Below are 12999 nucleotides of genomic sequence, written 5' to 3' on the forward strand. Positions count from 1 at the left end.
TGACGAGAATTATCTGGTACTCTGACTACTTGTGGTGGTATTAGATGGATGGGTGGTTGTATGGTTGCCTAACTACCGTCCCCTCAACGGACGGGTTTTTATATATAACTATTTACAGCTTCCAACGCCCCGCACGAAGGAGCTGAGGATTACACATCAACAACGGCCAGTCGGACTAATTAATCCCACCGATCTTCGTATGGTCTTCGTATTAGACATTACAGGCGAATTAGACCCCAGGGCGTGGGCCAGAGCTGAATCAAAATGTTGCTTAACTCATGCATGTCAATTTATAATATGGCACCTGTACGACCGAAAAAGGCCGGCTGCTGCAAACACCCGGCCAGCCAGAGAGCGAGGACAGTCATCAGGACGGCAGAGATGATCTCAAGTGGCCGACGGTACTTGCAGAGTGCAATGGACAGGCTAACGGCGGCGTCAGACTGGCCCCGAGCAATCATGGCGGCGCGCAGGCCAGGAAGCCCATCGAGGGACTCTGCGTTCCACGCGTTCATGTACTTGGACAGCTGTTTCTTCTCAGCCTGCTTCTCTGCCCAGTCCACAAGGGTGTCCCGGTCCTGGAGATACGGCTTCACGGCGCCTGTCTCTGCGTCTGTCCGGAGGGCTAGGAGAGGAACCCCATAGCCGCATGACGTTTGCACCTGGAGAACGTTAGGACGGAGGAACTAATCATAGAATAAAAAATAAAATAAAACAAAACATAGACCGTAGAGCATACTTGGAATATGTCCAGTGCAATAACCGCCCTGGCGCTGGGGATATATCTGTCCGAGACGCCCATCTTGCCGACCCAGCCCTTGAACGCTGGGTCGTCGAACTCGATCACTTTGCCGGTGCAGAAGAGCCGAAGGATGCGCGGCGACGATTCAAAGGAACAGAACATGACTGTGATGCGGCCATTTTCACGCACATGGCTTAGAGTCTCGTTGCCAGAGCCCGTAGCATCGACATAGGCCGCCTGGTTGGGCGAGAGAATGGCGAGAGAGGTCGATGGCAGGCCCTTGGGCGAGATGTTGATGTGTTTTCCGAGGCTGGGGGCAGAGGCAACGAAGAAGACGGGCTGGTTGAGCATCCATTCCCGGTGATCGGGCTCGATGGACGGATAGAACTTGACCATGGTGTCTATCTATCGCCTATGTCTAGCTGTGTCTCTGTCTATGTAGAAGATATGTTGAAGAGGTAAAATGCTCGTATTGGGGGCAGAGTGGAAAAAAAAGGCACTTTAAATAGCCGAGAGGATTTGGTCAATCTTTTACTGTTCCCATGTTCAATTTGATCTGAGAAGAAGCCAATGGAATGCGTAGTTGGCTAATTGTTATAGAATGCCTGCTTCACAGGGGATCCCTGTGGCTAGCGGTGGTTTGTCATACATTTGAGCACGCACAAAGCGCCGTCAATAGTATTCAATGTCCGCCAAAGAGATACTATAGGTTGGCAGGTGGAGGTAAGCCGCTTAGGAGCAGAGTGATTTAAGCGGTTAATTCGACCTTCTCGAGCTTCTCAGGTATCGAATCATCCATGTCGTCTTCATAGTCTCCCTTTCCAGCCATTCCTCTCTCCCAAAGCTGCTTGCCAGTCAACTTCTTCGGCTCTTTGTTAGCGCCCTTTTTCTTTTTCTCTTCAGCCTCTTTTTCCTCCTGTCTCCTCTCCTCAGCCTCCTTCATCTCGGCCATGAACTTCTCCCGCCACTCAAGGAAGGTCTCACGAGTCACCCGAGTACCCTGGAACTTTCGGTTCTCTTCCTCTTCTGCCTTAGCCGCTTCCATGTCCTTTAGGGCCTGTATGGCGGCCTGGCGCTCTGAGATGAGAAGCTCAGCTCCCTCTTTCAAAGAATCGACTAGCGAGAACACCATGGCAATTCCAAGATTCTCTTCTATTGTCGACTGAAGTGACTCCAGCAGCCTATCTCGGTCTTCCTGGATGTCGAGATGGGGGTATTTGGGTGCATTGGGAGGGGTGGATAGCTCCAGTCGAGGGGCTACGTCGGGATAGTCCTCTGGATATGTGACTTGTAGGATAAGTGTCGGAGGCTCAACCTCCTCGCCATCTTGAGACGTGACATCGAGGTGTATAGAGATGCGATATGAGTTCTCGGAGATTTCTGACTGTCTGTTAGCCGTGAACTCTTCCATGCCGTTAAAGGAGAAGTTTTCTTGGTTTACCCGTTAGCTCATCGGGAAAGATAGACTGCAGCGTCTCCTTCTCTTCCGCCTGCTCTTCACGGCCCATCTTGCACCATAAGAACAGGCACAAGCCTAGAAGATAGACAGTCTAATTAGCTTTAATTATATCAAGTCTTGATTGCCCCGTCAAGATGTTGAGTTTCTTCTTCTTCGTCGTCTTTCGTTATCGGGTTTGTTATCGAAATGCAAACAAGGCAAACATGCGGCTGATTTTTTTTATTCCTATTTTACTTTTTTTTATCTTTAACTCAAAAATCTCTCAACATTGCTTTGACGAATTAATTCGAAAATATCTATTTCGTACCATTGACACACCTAACGGGCTATCTCAACTGCCTTATTGAATATCTCTAGCGGCATTAGAGGCTACAGCAAAGCCAATGGCCAAAACCAAGCCCTCAAAGAAACAGTCCAAGAAAACCCGCGAGTCGGTCCTCCACGGCACAAAAGGGATGTCAGCAAGACCAATGGAGAACCCTGAAACCCTGTTCGAAGAGGCAGTAGTGTTACTACAGACCGGCCAACCTAGCGAGGCACTACCACTTGTTGAACGAGCTCTAAAAAACATCCCTTCCGACTCACCGAAATACCTAGTTGGATTAAACTTGATAGGAGAGATATATGTCGAGCTGGGTGAAATAGATTCTGCGCGAGAGAGCTTCCTACGAGCTGTTGAGCTGGACCCAAAGGGTGAGATAGACGAGACGATTGACGGAGGCGCAGAGAAGTTCTTATGGCTGGCCCAATTAAGCGCAGAAGGCGGTAAGGATAGCGTACGGTGGTTTGAGAGAGGTGTAGGCGCACTGAAGAGGAATCTACAGTCTCTCGAAGGGGAAAATGATGAACTTGCTCAGGAGATAAGGGAAGGGTTTAAGAAAAGGCTTGCACATGCGCTTTGTGGAGTGGTGGAGATATATATGACGGATCTATCGTGAGTATATTCAACTCTTGACAGCTGATAAACGGACGCAAACTAACTCAGGGACAGATGGGAAGAAGATGTAGAGAGCAGATGCGAAGCTCTCATAACAGAGGCGCTGCTAGTGGCCCCGGAATCTTCAGAGTGTTTACAGACTTTAGCATCGATCCGGATATCCCAGCTCCGGTTCGACGATGCCAAAGCAGCGTTATCAAGAAGTTTAGATACATGGAAAGACGAGCCACCGGAAAGCACACTTATACCAGATTTCCCATCCAGGGTAAGCTTATCTCGCCTGCTAATGGAGGTTGAGATGGAAAATGAGGCGCTTCAAGTTCTTGAAAGAATGGTGTTTGAAGACGACCAGAGCATTGAAACATGGTATCTCGGCGGATGGTGTCTTTATTTGATAAGCAAAAAGGACCAGAAACAGAGTCAGGGAGAGGTGGATGCAGAGACAAAGGAGCAACTAGCTTCTACTCTCCTGACCAGCCGGAAATGGCTCAGGCAGGCCTTGAAGCTATGCGAACTTGTCGGCTATGAGGATGAGAAGCTCAAAGAGCATGCCATTGAGCTTGTACAGGAGATCCAGAATGAACTGGGCATCTCTGGAGACGATGAAGTCGGCGATGATGACGTATGGGAGGATGATACTGACTCGGATTCAGGTAATGATCATGACATGGCAGACTCCTAAGGGAGAAAAGAAAATATACTTGGTTCTTCTACCACTGCATGCTCCATTCAACGTATAAAGACGTCCGTAAATAAAAGAAATAAGTAAACAAAGCAGCAGATGGCTTAAATATAGATGCGCAGCCACAGAGTCTGCCGGCGCTTACGCCTTTAGTAAGAAGCGCGGAGAATCCCAAACCTCCGACTCTGGTCAACCAGCGACACCGCATTTCTCAGCAAGTCTAAACAGCCCGCAACGCCATTGAGCTGTGGCTCGTGTCATTCCAGCCGATTATGGACGTCATGGCGAGGCCGACCGGTGATGAAGGGGTTGAGGGCGCTCTCGTTGCAGGAACGGATGACGCCGATGGCAGCGAGCGTGTGGCCGCAGAGGACGCGCCGCATCCACCAGAGGGGAGCGAGGAGGAAGATTCCAGCGAAGAATGGGAGACTGCTTCGCTCTATGAGGACGCGCTGCAGTTTATCAGCGATGAGCACTTGCGCGGTGGTGGTGAGTCTCGCTTTCGTCTTTTATATCTAGCCGGGTCTACCTCCTTACTAACTGGCACTTTAGTCGTGCCCGGAGCATGCACCTTTGAGGAAGCAATGGCGTATCGCAAACGGCTCCGTTCTATCGGACAGGCTGCTTTTATTTCAGAAACACTTGGCCAGGGCACCGTCAGCGCAAAAACGCTGTGTACGGCTTTTGGAATCATGCCTCCGTCCTTTCTTGAGGGCGCCCCGGACAAGGCATATCACCCGCTCCTGTCCCTGGGCATGTCTAAAGAAAGCTCAAAACGCCTCAAGCTGCCAGATTACAATACAATTGATGATGTTGTTCAGCTGATGCAGAAAGCTAAGAAAATCATTGTCATCACGGGCGCAGGGGTGAGCTATCTCTGTTTATAAGCCGTATAGCATCAAAAACTGACGGTTGTAGATATCTACAAGTCTCGGAATACCCGATTTCCGATCAAAAGATACCGGACTCTACTCGAAGCTGGAGCACCTCGGCTTGAGTGATCCCCAGGAGGTTTTTGATATTGAAGTCTTCCGTGAAGATCCAAGTATCTTCTATTCTATAGCCAAGGACATATTACCCACAGAGAAGAGATACTCTCCTACGCATGCCTTCATCCGCCTATTACAGGATAAAGGCAAGCTTCTGACCAACTTCACACAAAATATTGACAATATTGAAGGTGCTGCTGGCATACTGCCGGAAAAGATGATACAATGTCATGGCTCCTTCGCCACGGCCTCATGTATGGATTGCAAACATCAAGTTCCGGGCGAGCAGCTCTTCGAAACTATCCGACAGGGCGAAATCCCTAAATGTGCGCGTTGTGAAGAGAGATCGCAGTCCAAGCCTCGAGGCCTGAAGCGCAAACGTAATTCGAACGGCAATATGAGGCAGTCTCGGTCTCAGTCAGCCTTTGACGATGATTCCGATAACGATGGATATTCGCTTCCTACGGCTGGAGTAATGAAGGTAAGCTTACTTTACCCATCCTTAAACCAATATAACCGAAAACTAATGTATTCCAGCCTGACATCACGTTCTTTGGCGAAGAGCTACCAGATATCTTCAAGAAACGCCTGCTAGAACATGATAGAGAGCTCACGGATCTTGTCATCGTTATCGGCACATCTCTTAAAGTCGCCCCTGTTGCAGAAGTTCCCGGAATCATACCATGTGATGTTCCTCAAGTTCACATCTCGCGAACTGTTAGTATCTTTACCCAACAAATTTCATAGTGGATTCAGTATTCTAATGACTGCTGCCTAGCCCGTCTCTCACATCGAATTTGATGTCGACATGCTAGGAGACTGCGACGTCGTTGTTTCCGAGCTCTGTCGACGCGCTGGCTGGAATCTTCAACACGACATGATTCCCGAGGGCCAGAAGGTTCAAGTCGAGCAGGCTGAAGGATTTGGGTCTAGGTTCACTTTTACAGTGACTAATGCGCAGAACTAAGTGAATTCCTTTTCAGATCTACAATTTCTCAGTTGGTGTTGGGTTGGTTTGGGTTTTATGGTGTTGGATCATTATGGTACACATATTAGATTGTTTCTACTTGCTTGCTGGACTCATTTTTCCCCTTCTGTAGTTAGAGATGCCCTCATGTCTAAAGTTAGGTCCCTTTCACTTTGACACGGCGAGATATGGATGGTTATTCGGGAGGATCTTTAGGTCCCATATCTGAATTATTAATACGATGGCAGAGTCTTTGGTTAAATACGACATGTATTCAATTCAATGAAATTAATATTGAATCAAATAATATTCGTAACGAGTAGTATCGCTTGACGAGATATCGGAGCTGGCGTTTGGCCATCGCCTTAAAGTTATAACTACGTTACTAGTTAGTTAGTGTCAGTTTTTGTATTAGTCATCTTATCTCACTACACATCCCACTGGTCAGCTTATGGAAGAGATAGACCCTTCATCACCGGCCGCAACAGCCCGGACTCATTAATTGTATATACTAGAATTCTTTCCAAACAAGAAACCAATAACATCATGTACAAAAACGTATCATCCCGCCAGCGGTTTATGTTTCTCAATATCAACAGAGGTTTCGATCTTATCCTCCCTTTCATCTTCTTCGTGTATACAGTTCGCAGCAGCCTTTTCCTCCAGCTTCTTCTTTTCTTTCTTCTTCTTCTTCTCAACTTTCTTGATTGCCTCCTGAGTGAGCTGCTGTCTCAAGATCTTCTCAATCACCTCTTTCTTTCTCGTCATTCGATCACCGACCATAATGACAATTCCAGATGCTATGTTGCAGGATATAGATAAACAAAGGATGGTTGTCGTTAGGGCGGTGGGGCGGACTCGGTAGTCAATACCCCAAGTGCATGCGCCGAGGGTTATTTGAAAAATAGAGTGGAAATCCAATAATATAACGACGGCAATGAGCAGCCGGACAGGAAAGGCATGATGAGTTGTTGTCTCATGAGGCTTATAAAATGTATGGGATTTGGAGAATTTGTTTGAATGGTGAGTTAGTTTCTTCTGTTGCTCAGGGGTCAAAACTGAGTATTCAGCCTCCTTATCGTTAGTCATAACATCTCTAGCTGCCAATTCCATATCAATCTCGTTTTCTTTAGCAGCTGATCTGATTACATCTTCCAACGGGGCTTCCGGAAGATCATTTGGGTTTTTGAGCTTTGGTAAATCTTGTTTCCGGCGAAGTCTCCAGGTTAGTCGATGGTAGTAAGCAATGTAAATCATATGGTAGGTATCAATGGCTCTGAATGGAGCTAGACCGTCGCCAACGATGGCAAAAAGTGCAACAAGGACATTATCTATAACGTTGATAGCGTATAACTGGCGGTCTCCAACATATATCCAGCCTTGTATCTTTTTAGTTAGGAGTCAATAGCAGGTTCGGAAATGGGATAAGACCTACCGATCAAGAACAACACCCATGCAAGACCAAATGATGTAATTAGTATTGCATATAAAGTAACAAGGAACCCAAGAGCTAGCCAAAATATAGATATTAGCTCCATCTTGCTATAATCAAGCGTTAGGAGGATATACCCACGTTTCTGAACATACTGCCAAAACCCTTTCATCCCGCGCTTAAATTTGGACCTCCGAGAGTGTAACATATGCCTGACATGGTCATTAATTTCCCACTTGTCTGACGGATCCCAGCCGTCTAGAGTGGTGCCCTCCGGCAGGACAGCAAAACGTGATACACTGAGGTTGGATGTTATTGTTTCAGTCCGCTTAGCTCTAGGTGGCTCCTCCGTATCCGAAGTAGAAGTTTCCTCCTCTTCTTCAGATACAGCCGATATTATTGATTCCACAGAGTCACTCCGAGGTCGTGTCAGATTGTAGGTCGGCTGGCGGTTCACAAACCGTCCTAAGTCTGGTACAAAGAGCGAATTCTGCACATTGGTGAGCGTCGTGAGAGTCGAGACTTCGGGGTCTTATAGCCGGAGATATTAGCTTGCTTGAAATAGTCTAAATCCAGAGTAAATAAAGACCTACCAACAACGTCAAGTAAATTGACAACCCTTGAATCATACTCTTTGCCATCATTCACGTTTCCCACGCCTTCCTGGCCTGCTTTTGCGAGACGTAACGACGACATCGCCGAGGCGCTAGCAGACCTCCATCTTCCACGCCCAGCTTCAATCTGCGCGTATTTGCTTGGCCCTTCCTCCGCCACCGTTGTCATAGGCATATATTCAGCAGCCCCATCGTTGCCGAAATTGGGACGTTGGGGCTCCGAACTGCTTCTCCGTCTCGAGGCAACCACATCGTCGTCGGAACGCTTCACGGGTTCCGGATTTAGGCTTGTAGTCCGCGCTATGGGCTCTCCGGTCAAAGATACTGAGGAATGGCGTATCCGGATGCTGGGTCTGCGAGAGTTGGGAGGACGGGTTGGCGGAGCCAGCAAGCGGGACGAGCTTGGGCATGCCCCTGGTGCCTCGGGACCCGGCGTATCCTCTTTACGGTCCATCTACACAATAAGGAGGTACATCAATAAAGGCCCTTGGAGGGTGTGCCTGAGTAGAACGCTCGAAAGTGGGCTCTGCGGTTCACTTATCCATGGATGGCTTCCGCGATATATATACAAAAGGTAAAAGCAGGTTGCCACTCGTAGCTTGACTAACTAATTAAGCTTTGCCGTTATTAAGCTTAATGCCAGATGATGTCATCGGCGGCCCCTTTTAGCGAGCACCCCGAGCCATGCCGTCTGCATTTACGAGCACAATAAATAATAAATACAGAGGAAGAGTGAGTCAAGAGGAAGTCATTCATAGTCGCAGTAATTGCTTGGGGGAGATGAAGTGAATCTCCATAAAGTGGTCTTCGGAAGTTGCTGGAAGGCTTGGGATTGGACAATTTCTCTCGACTTTAAGAGCTTCTGATTGGACAGCTTAGGTGTGCATAATGTGACACCGTTAAATTTAAATAGACCATAGCTTAGTAATTGATGTCGCTTCTTATTCTCGCGACGGAGATGCAACAACAACTACGGTGTATAACAACATCAATCAGGACGAAGAAGAAGAACCACGTCCTCTTAAATATATAATTCTTGATGAAGCATTGAAGCACGTCCCATACAACTACCTAGTGCCTACCCTTACTAAACCAACCAAACACTTACAGGCTAAGTAAAGCAACGGAGAGTTCAATGGCGTCATAGGTGGTTTAGAAGCACTACTTAACACTTCCTCAACCCCCGTTCTTCTTCCTCGCTTGTCCTGTCGTTGTTACCGTCTTTGAGAGAACAAAAAATTCCTGTCCGTTGCAAATTGCCCTGGCTAACTAGTTAGTTACAGTGCCAGCCCACTGCAAGCGAGCCGGAGCATCGTCACTGTCAATCAGCACAGCATCTAAAAATAGCAAGGACAATGAATCATGGAGGAGAGCAGGAAGAAACGGGCGAGGTGGCTCTGGCCGCTCTTTCCTTGGATACAAGTGAATCTAGATACCTTGGGTTAGACGACGCGAGAATAGTTTGTGGTCGAGAGTATGATCGCTTTCTAGCCGGACACAAGGACAACCCTTACGCCATTTTCACACACGTATCAGAGTCCGACTTCGACAAGCTTGACAGTGCAGGATTTGGAAGATTTGATTATAACACACTCACTCAAAAACTAGCCATAACCATGCCCACTGCTCCCCACGAAGAGGCCGGCACCCGGTTTAGCGGCCTAGTTATCTTGAAGGCCCAGGAGATGGGGGTCTGGCGCTTACTATCATCAAGAGGAACCACCACCATAGAAACGCGAAATAGAAGAAAAGAGCCAGACGGCTCGTGGGGTCCGCGCCAACGATATTCGGAAACCGATATAAAATGGCCAACTGTTGTTCTTGAAGTTGCATTTTCAGAGTCAAGGGAAAAAGTCAAGGACGACGCGTGGTGGTGGCTGTACCAATCTAATAGGGCTGTGCTGAAAGTGATTACAATTGACATTAAAAGGGTATCTGGCAATGTCTATGTCACCTTGTGGGAGCGTGGTGCTGCGCCGAGCAGGCAGAATCCCCGGCCAGAGGCCAGGGCCCTTAGCACCTTGAACATTTTCAGAGGCCAACATGGGAATCCCGCTCGACTGGAGGGGATGGATATAGCCCTCCCGTTCAAGGATATGCTACTTCGAGACCCTGACCCCAGCTATGGGGAAGGCGACTTTATTTTCTCCCCAGCAGAGCTCCTGGAAATTGCAGAGAATGTTTGGGCCGACATGGGGCTAGCTTCATGATTCCTTAAGCTAAGTTAGAATACTTGTCGTTTGCCCTCTTGCTAACCAAGTAGTTAACTAGTTACTGGTGTCGTACCTTTAGATGTCACCCTTGACTCTATCACCCTAATATAATATAAATATCATTCACGGCTAATTACCTCGCTTGTGAGATAATGTCAAAACGGAAGCAGCAGCAACGAATATAATTGGTTAAATCAATAATGAGAACGAATATATAAATGTATCTATTATTTGAATTATTTGAAATATAATAATCTTTGCTTCGCTCCAACGATTAAAATAGAAGTAGTAGTAGTAAATATAATTGGTTAAATCAATAATAAGAACAAATATATATATATATATATATATATATATATAAAATGTATTCAAATTGAGTCTGATAAGATATAGTTACATGAAGAGTTTTCAGCGCTATAAATACAAATGCAGGCAGACTAAGCTACATCCTGACAACTAGTTAGCTGACTTATAGTGGGGCTAGGGATTATTAGTCATGTAACTAGTTGAAGAGATTTTATATTCAATTCATTGCACGGTAGCAGAATCCATTGCTGAAAGGATACCAAGCACCCTCGGAGACTACCCGCTGGCTATACCAGTGTTTTAAGATGGTTGATTATTTAATTCGGTTTGCTCAGAGCCATGAATCGTTTCGCAAAGCAGAAATCACAGCTCTAGCCAGCTTGGTTGGGGTTGAGATAGAATTTCTAGTTTACCACGATCTTGTATGTGCGTCCCCACGTAAATAATTATAACTAGATAATTATACCAGGGGGATTATGTTCTAATACTAGTGTGCAGACTCCATTCTGCATAGTAAGACTTGCAAATGAAGAAGCTGCCCGTGCTCTCATGCGCCGCAGCATTTTGGCCAAAAACATATATGAACTCTGGGGCCAGGGAGATACCTACGACCTGCTGAGAGCAGATGTACGCCACCGCACAGAGTCCAGATGGCCCGATTATAAGACGGTTTCCTTTAAATTTCACGTGGACACTTATGCATCAACTCGAACAGCAAAGGAGAGGAACGAGATCATCGAGTCCTTTTCATTTTTGGCCTTTGAGGGACCCATAAAGATGGTTGATGCCGACGAGAAATTCTGTGTATTTGAAGAGTTCGCTCACCAACTTGCTTCTTCAGGAAATCCAAAAACACATACTGAGCCGGTACTCAAACGTATCTACCTCGGTCGATGGGTTACAGAGGGTGGCCGGACGGAGATCAACACTTATAACTTGAAGAAACGCAAGTATATCAGTACTACTTCCATGGATGCAGAGCTCAGTTTGATATCCGCCAACATGACGCATGCAGCGCCAGGAAAGTTGTTTTATGACCCCTTTGTGGGAACAGGGAGTTTTCTCGTGGCCGCTGCTCATTTTGGAGCAGTGACCTGCGGATCTGATATTGACGGGCGCAGCTTTCGTGGGAAAGAGGCTACTTCCAACACTGAAACTGGAGTCATAGCGAACTTCAAACAATATGGACTGCTATCCAGATTCCTGGACACATTTACTTCCGATTTGACAAACACACCTCTTCGAAGCACCCGTATATTTGATGGGATTATATGCGACCCACCATATGGTGTACGAGAAGGGCTGAGAGTCCTAGGGCATAAGGATGATAGTCGAAAGGGAGAACTGATGATGTTCCAGGGCGTTCCATCGTACAAGTAAACTTACCCCTTACCCTAACAGAGCATTGGAACAGTTAAAGCTAACTTTGTGAGTCGACAGGAGGGAGAATTACATTTTCCCTAAGCGCCCCTACGCATTTGATGCAATGCTTGATGATATACTTGACTTTGCTGCTCAGACACTAGTGGTCAACGGCAGGATATCGCTATGGATGCCAACTGCGAATGAAGACGACGTTGAGCTTGCAATTCCGAAACATCCCTGCCTTGAACATCTTGATTCTTGTGTGCAGCCTTTTAACAAATGTAAGCCTCCAATTTATATATTTATAAAGCACGGTGTTGCTAACCTTAGTTAGGGTCGCGGCGACTACTTGTGTATAGACGATTGCCCGATAGTGAAGTACCATCTACACCCCGCAGGGAGCGAAAAGAGGTACCAAGAGGGAACGCCGACGAATTAAACCCGTTTAGAAGAAGAGTAAGCCACCAACCTCACAGTTTCTTTTGAAGGCCTTTGCTAATTCAACCTAAGTACTTCGAATCGTTTGCCATGGAAGAGAAAGCTAGCTCATAAATGGCTAATTTCTTCATTGCGTTAGAAAAAAATAAAAAGTACGGGTATTTGTAACTTCTAGAATTCACAACTTGGTCGATCGCAGTATGTGCCCATCCCCTACTCCACAATCACAATCATCCAAATCAACGCCTTCCTCCTCCTTAACTCTCCTTACTTCCCTTGCTAACTCATCCCTCAATAGAACCACTAGCTCCTCCGCCTCATCATCCATAAGCTCATCCCTCTGGCCGCGCCCGAACATGACCCAGCTCCCTCCAGCAGGTGCATCAGCTCCTGTCGCAGGCCTAGGTATGATGTGAAAGTGTACATGAGGAACCGTCTGAGATGCCCGTATACCTAAGATGTTATCAGACATGTGCTTGGCAGACTTCGCTGCAGCTAAAAGCCCTGGAACCCGAAAGGAACAGGCGTGCAAACAAACCATTGTTCTGAATAATGTTCCAATTCCCCTGGTCGTCCCCTCGGCTGTCCTTGCCTTCACCTAGGACGGCTCGAACAATCACTCGAGAGAGTATTGGTAGCCATTGACCAAGCTAGTAGTGAGTCACTTAGTTATCCCGTGCGTAGTATAGTTTGTTATAGTTCCACATAGGTAGCATTGTAAAGGGGGGGAACTAACCTGCTTTGCGTCATGGATGCCAACTTGACGCATATTCTGATAATGCCGTCTAGGAGTAACGAGCACATGTCCCCTCGTTAAAGGCATAATGTCTAAGAATGCAAGGACATGCTTGGTAG

General features: G+C 46.9%; 8 protein-coding genes across 9 annotated transcripts; 4 read left to right on the forward strand and 4 right to left on the reverse strand.

Moving 5' to 3' along the window:
• Positions 1 to 290: 290 nt before the first annotated feature.
• TERG_07327 (uncharacterized protein) lies at positions 291 to 1138 on the reverse strand (the record flags this gene model as incomplete). Its single annotated transcript, XM_003232434.1, has 2 exons — positions 291 to 662; positions 740 to 1138. The coding sequence occupies 2 exons, from the start codon at positions 1136 to 1138 to the stop codon at positions 291 to 293; spliced, it is 771 nt and encodes a 256-aa protein (XP_003232482.1).
• A 352-nt stretch (positions 1139 to 1490) lies between these two features.
• Positions 1491 to 2250, reverse strand: TERG_07328 (uncharacterized protein; the record flags this gene model as incomplete). Its single annotated transcript, XM_003232435.1, has 2 exons — positions 1491 to 2122; positions 2184 to 2250. The coding sequence occupies 2 exons, from the start codon at positions 2248 to 2250 to the stop codon at positions 1491 to 1493; spliced, it is 699 nt and encodes a 232-aa protein (XP_003232483.1).
• A 334-nt stretch (positions 2251 to 2584) lies between these two features.
• On the forward strand, positions 2585 to 3820 carry TERG_07329 (uncharacterized protein; the record flags this gene model as incomplete). The annotated part of the gene is made up of 2 exons (XM_003232436.1): positions 2585 to 3135; positions 3193 to 3820. 2 exons carry the CDS (start codon positions 2585 to 2587, stop codon positions 3818 to 3820), a joined length of 1179 nt encoding a protein of 392 aa, XP_003232484.1.
• Positions 3821 to 4062: 242 nt separating this feature from the next.
• Positions 4063 to 5776, forward strand: TERG_07330 (uncharacterized protein; the record flags this gene model as incomplete). Its single annotated transcript, XM_003232437.2, has 5 exons — positions 4063 to 4309; positions 4373 to 4686; positions 4739 to 5290; positions 5347 to 5526; positions 5588 to 5776. The coding sequence occupies exons 1-5, from the start codon at positions 4093 to 4095 to the stop codon at positions 5774 to 5776; spliced, it is 1452 nt and encodes a 483-aa protein (XP_003232485.1). The 5' UTR covers positions 4063 to 4092.
• Positions 5777 to 6236: 460 nt separating this feature from the next.
• TERG_07331 (uncharacterized protein) lies at positions 6237 to 8472 on the reverse strand (the record flags this gene model as incomplete). Of its 2 annotated transcripts, XM_003232438.2 has the most annotated exons (4): positions 6237 to 7155; positions 7212 to 7286; positions 7350 to 7739; positions 7802 to 8276. In XM_003232438.2, 4 exons carry the CDS (start codon positions 8274 to 8276, stop codon positions 6338 to 6340), a joined length of 1758 nt encoding a protein of 585 aa, XP_003232486.1. In that variant the 3' UTR covers positions 6237 to 6337. The 2 variants fall into 2 exon arrangements, with proteins under 2 accessions (XP_003232486.1, XP_047604741.1); XM_047748753.1 differs by having other exon boundaries at positions 7212 to 7739; positions 7802 to 8472.
• Positions 8473 to 8499: 27 nt separating this feature from the next.
• On the forward strand, positions 8500 to 10270 carry TERG_07332 (uncharacterized protein). Its single transcript, XM_003232439.2, has one exon. The coding sequence runs from the start codon at positions 9178 to 9180 to the stop codon at positions 10030 to 10032; it is 855 nt and encodes a 284-aa protein (XP_003232487.1). The 5' UTR covers positions 8500 to 9177; the 3' UTR covers positions 10033 to 10270.
• Positions 10271 to 10890: 620 nt separating this feature from the next.
• Positions 10891 to 11721, forward strand: TERG_07333 (uncharacterized protein; the record flags this gene model as incomplete). The annotated part of the gene is made up of 1 exon (XM_003232440.2): positions 10891 to 11721. One exon carries the CDS (start codon positions 10891 to 10893, stop codon positions 11719 to 11721), a length of 831 nt encoding a protein of 276 aa, XP_003232488.2.
• Positions 11722 to 12322: 601 nt separating this feature from the next.
• TERG_07334 (uncharacterized protein) lies at positions 12323 to 12967 on the reverse strand (the record flags this gene model as incomplete). Its single annotated transcript, XM_003232441.1, has 3 exons — positions 12323 to 12597; positions 12683 to 12794; positions 12881 to 12967. The coding sequence occupies 3 exons, from the start codon at positions 12965 to 12967 to the stop codon at positions 12323 to 12325; spliced, it is 474 nt and encodes a 157-aa protein (XP_003232489.1).
• Positions 12968 to 12999: the final 32 nt, after the last annotated feature.

Source organism: Trichophyton rubrum, assembly GCF_000151425.1.
Source record: "Trichophyton rubrum CBS 118892 genomic scaffold supercont2.9, whole genome shotgun sequence".
In the NCBI taxonomy this organism is placed as follows: Eukaryota; Fungi; Ascomycota; class Eurotiomycetes; order Onygenales; family Arthrodermataceae; genus Trichophyton; species Trichophyton rubrum.